Source organism: Protobothrops mucrosquamatus, unplaced genomic scaffold, assembly GCF_001527695.2.
Source record: "Protobothrops mucrosquamatus isolate PMUCROS unplaced genomic scaffold, P.Mucros_1.0 scaffold8403, whole genome shotgun sequence".
NCBI classification, from domain to species: Eukaryota; Metazoa; Chordata; class Lepidosauria; order Squamata; family Viperidae; genus Protobothrops; species Protobothrops mucrosquamatus.
The window spans coordinates 1-4205 of record NW_015394199.1 but is presented as its reverse complement, the minus strand read 5'-3'; the positions used below and the strand labels follow the sequence as shown (position 1 = coordinate 4205).

At 41.4% G+C, this 4205-nt stretch overlaps 1 protein-coding gene across 1 annotated transcript in view; it reads right to left on the bottom strand.

Annotated features, from left to right (window-relative positions):
• LOC107300775 (DENN domain-containing protein 2C) overlaps positions 1 to 3875 on the bottom strand; it is a 10529-nt gene extending 6654 nt beyond the window's left edge. Inside the window, exons 1-4 of the mRNA XM_015830067.1 lie at positions 3702 to 3875; positions 3172 to 3213; positions 1415 to 1520; positions 916 to 1155 (exon numbers count right to left, since the gene is read on the bottom strand). Of these exons, the coding sequence (XP_015685553.1) occupies positions 916 to 1155; positions 1415 to 1520; positions 3172 to 3213; positions 3702 to 3791 (478 nt within the window). The 5' untranslated portion in view covers positions 3792 to 3875. The remainder of the gene's footprint in view (positions 1 to 915; positions 1156 to 1414; positions 1521 to 3171; positions 3214 to 3701) is intronic.
• Positions 3876 to 4205: the final 330 nt, after the last annotated feature.

Here is a 4205-nt window from a genome sequence, read left to right as displayed (position 1 = left end):
GGAAGGCTTCTTGAGGAGGGGCCTCACAACGGCCTCCTTTAAGGCCGCAGGGAAGACACCCTCCTGCAAAGAAGCGTTAATAATTCCCTGGAACCAGGCTCGTGTACCCTCCCGAGCTGCCAGTACCAGCCAGGAGGGACACGGATCTAATAAACATGTGGTTGCATTCAGCCTCCCCAAGACCCTGTCCACGTCCTCGTGTAGATCGGCCTGCTTGATCTCCTCTCCCCCCTCCCTCCTCCTTCTTCTTCTTTTCCTTCTGTGTAGCTAGAGCTGACTCCTTCTCCTCCCAAGGCTGCTGCTTTTTTTCTCTCTCCCTCTCCCGCCCAAACTGCCTCCTTTTATAGCCTCTCCTGTCTCCGCTCCCCTCCTCTTCCTTTCTCATGGGGGAGGGTGAGCCAGAAGTGAGCCTGGGGCCTTTGCCTCGCCCCAGCTACTCTGCAGCTCCAGAGGACTCTCTCACAGTAAGTCCTTGCCTGTGCTGGCTCTTTCCCTTCCCCACCACACTTGCCTAGGCAGGGCTGCATATCACCTGCCACTCATTAATGTACAAGTGGTACGTGTACCACCGGTTGAAAAGCCCTGTTCTAGATATTTTTAAGTTGGCAAGGGCTGGAACTTTGAAAATAGATATTTCTAGTGCAACCAGCAGAATCTTTTAAAAGCAAGAGGTATTTGTCCTTATTAAACTGTTAAATCATTGTAGTCTTCTATGTCTAGTTATAAAAGTGCTTTGGCTTATGGCAGCAATAAACATTCAGTTTCCAAGCTAAAAACCTACTAAACTAAAATTCAAAACAACGAATGGTTTGAGGACATTGGTACCTTCAACTTCCCAGCAGAAAGGCAGCAGATACTTGTAAAGAGAATGTCATCCTGAATTTGTACTATTTTTGTTCTACACAAACAGCTCACCTTTTACCCCACTCTTCCGCAGCTCTCGGTCCTGGATGAAACCAGCAAACATCTGTGTCTCCATGAAGATATCTAGGAAATGGCGCACACTACGGGACGTATGGGACTTCCGGAAGGGCTCCCGCTGGAATACTCTCTCTCCTTTCTCAGTGACATGCATGTGCAAAGAATAGTGTCCCACAATTTCCACAAAAAAGCGCACAAAAGCCTCTGATACTAGAGAGTCCAGTGTCACATCACCTGCAGAAAGAGATGCAGCATTACACAGTCAATCCAGGAAGTGCTGCAATGGACAAGAAGCTATTAGTGTACAAGGCCATTTTTTTCAAATTGAAGATGTAAGCATATGTATAAAAGTTACAGTATTTGGGGGGGGGGGAACATTAGCTGGACTTCATTCTTGCTATTTTTTCACCCCATCATGGATTCATTCAGAGCAGAAATACATCTATTTGTCTAAGCAAGGTTAGGGGCAAAATTATTTTTCAACCAACGTCACCTTGTGTGTAGCAGCGTTCCTGAAACAAGATTTCATTCCTTTCTTCTAAGATTTGTACAAGTGCAGCCTGAAGCTTGTGAGGTAGAATTTCATCCTCATCTGAAACCTTTGAAATAAAATAATGGAGGAGACAGAGAAAAGATAATGGGGTGAACTGTATTAAGCATCAGTACCAACAACTCTATGAAATAACTTCAGTGTCAGTGTATAGATGCATGATTCGGTCACATGTTATAAAGTGTAAATAAAATTAGCCATATATACATGTAAGTTGATTTACAACAGGGCCTATATATAAATTACCAGTATAAAAACGTGGAAGTTGACAACATAATACTTTCTCTTTTTTTGCCTTCCTTCATAATACTTTCTGTATTAGAAACTGCATAGGGAGGGATTTTTTGCAAGCATCCTGATACTAAAATTAACAAAGGGTTCAGACAATCCGCTAGAACAGGGGTAGGCAACCTTGGCTCTTTTATGACTCGTGGACTTCAACTCCCAGAATTCCTGAGCCAGCCATGCTGAGGGGAAAGGGAGAGGTTTCCAAGCTGAGCCATGCTGACTCAGGAATTCTGGGAGTTGAAGTCCACGAGTCATAAAAGAGCCAAGGTTGCCTACCCCTGCACTAGAACAACACAACTCAACACCTTTTTAACTTCTGCTTTGCAGAATAAGACAATGAGCAATTGGTCAGTCTGTTATTTGTTTGTCTTGCAAAAGCAGCACTTTGGTCAACAGCAGACAATGGTCACCAGCAAGTACATCATGACATTATTTTAAGGAACAAAAAACTGAAAGTAAACAAAAAACCCACATGTGTCTAGACAATGAAGGGAAGTAGAGGGGGAGAAGTCCATTGGAGGTTTTCCTAAGTGCCTTGCTCTATGATAAACGGCATGTATGATTTGGCCTTCTGTGTGATATGACTATTTCTAAACAGCAGCTGAACCAATTAGATGAATCAAGGCACAGAAAGGAAGGATGAACCTTCCTTTCTGTGCCTTACAAAACAAAATCCAATTGCCTTTGGAAAAAGCACCTTTGGGATGAACCTTGTTATTGGCATATTGCAGCATAGGGTTGGAGTTGATAACAGTATAATGTGAGTGGAAAAGCTTAAATAAATTTACACTTGTGTTGTGCTTCTAATTCAGCTCTTCCATTGCTATATCAATTAAAATAAAAATATTAAGTTAAGCCTGGCATGTAGCATAATGACATATTCAGACAGTTCACTGTTCTGGGAATAGGTTTATACACTGCCACCCACCCCTACCACCAATAGCAGAAATCTAGATCTGCTTGGTGGTTTTACATCAATCAAAACAGGATATACTGTAATTGTTCTCAACTGTGTTCTAAACTAAACATATTTAAAAATAAATCACAGTTCACGGGAGAGCCTAGCCAGCTTGCTTTAATTAAACTTTTCTTGTAACTCAAACTGCAACATATTTGCTTTCTTTAATGTAGAAATAGACTTCCTTGGGGCTGAGCTCAACTAAGGACTACATGGACACATCTATACAGTTTTCTTGGCAACAGAGATTTGACATTTCCTTCTTCTGGGATTTCCTCCCCCCCCCCCCCAACTTTCCAGTCTAATTTACAGCTCTAGCAGTTTCTCATCCAAATATTAACCAGGTCAGATCATTCTTAGCTTTTTGGGGTTGGGCCAAATACTGTCACGGCAGCTTGGTGCTGCTATTTCCTATGGCAAAGCAGATGCTAGTAGGACCTATTATTTTATTCACCTTTTGCAGAAACTTATCAGCACAGAGATCAACGATCAGTACCTAAGAAAAGGAAGAGGCATACAATTAATGCAAATCTTCAGTTGCTTCAAGCAACTCCTTGCCCCCCTTTCAATTGCATGAAATGTTAACAGCTGACCACAGGGCTACTCTTGTATTAAATTTCTGCTGTTCTCATTAAGTATTAACAATTTGGAATGCAACAAGTTTACTATTTCATAGCATTAATTTAAATTCAGCCCCTGTGAAGAAATTAAGAGAAAACTCTTATAGGCTTAATAACTGGCTGGATACAGCTACCTGAACACTCAACAGAGAAAGCAAGTCTTTCAGAATTCTGCTTTAATTAGTTGTGGGAATAGCCTTTGGACAATTACCAGTCTCACATTTAAAAAGGCAAACCAGCACAATATCAATGTGTGTCTTTGACCTTAAAGATGAATTATCATGTTTTTAAAAGTAAGTAAGTTATACAGTCATTAGATACAGCATAGTAAAAATGCTCTGCATTCTGGTTTCACAGATCTCACCTCTTCTATAGGCAGGTCCTGGAGATGTGTTAAGGAGCAGGAGAGGATGCCAATAAGAAAAGGAGTAGGCGAACAAACAATATCTATCATGGAGGCTGGCAGGACAGGGATGTAAGTGTGTTGCCAGGTAAATGGGTAGAGGGTTGCAACCACAGCATGGCCACATTTGGACAAGGTGCTATATGGAAAGAACATGAAATGAAAATTGTATCAGTAAATAAAAACATCAGTGTCTGAACCCCTCAAGAGATGGTTGTATGAAGAAGCTAAAAAGTAATGTATAAAGTGGTTCTACATGAGGGGGAAAAAAACCCAGAAATGGCTCCTTTAAAGCAAGTGAAGTGCAAAACTGAATGTTGTCCCACATTAAAGATGTTTTGAATGATACAAGGCAGCATACCCAAGAGAAGGTCTAGAATTCTCTTTATCATGCTAGAGCTCCCAAGGCAAACTATTTTAAATAGAAGAACAGTCCCATAGGTCTCACCAGCATTGGGAAATATA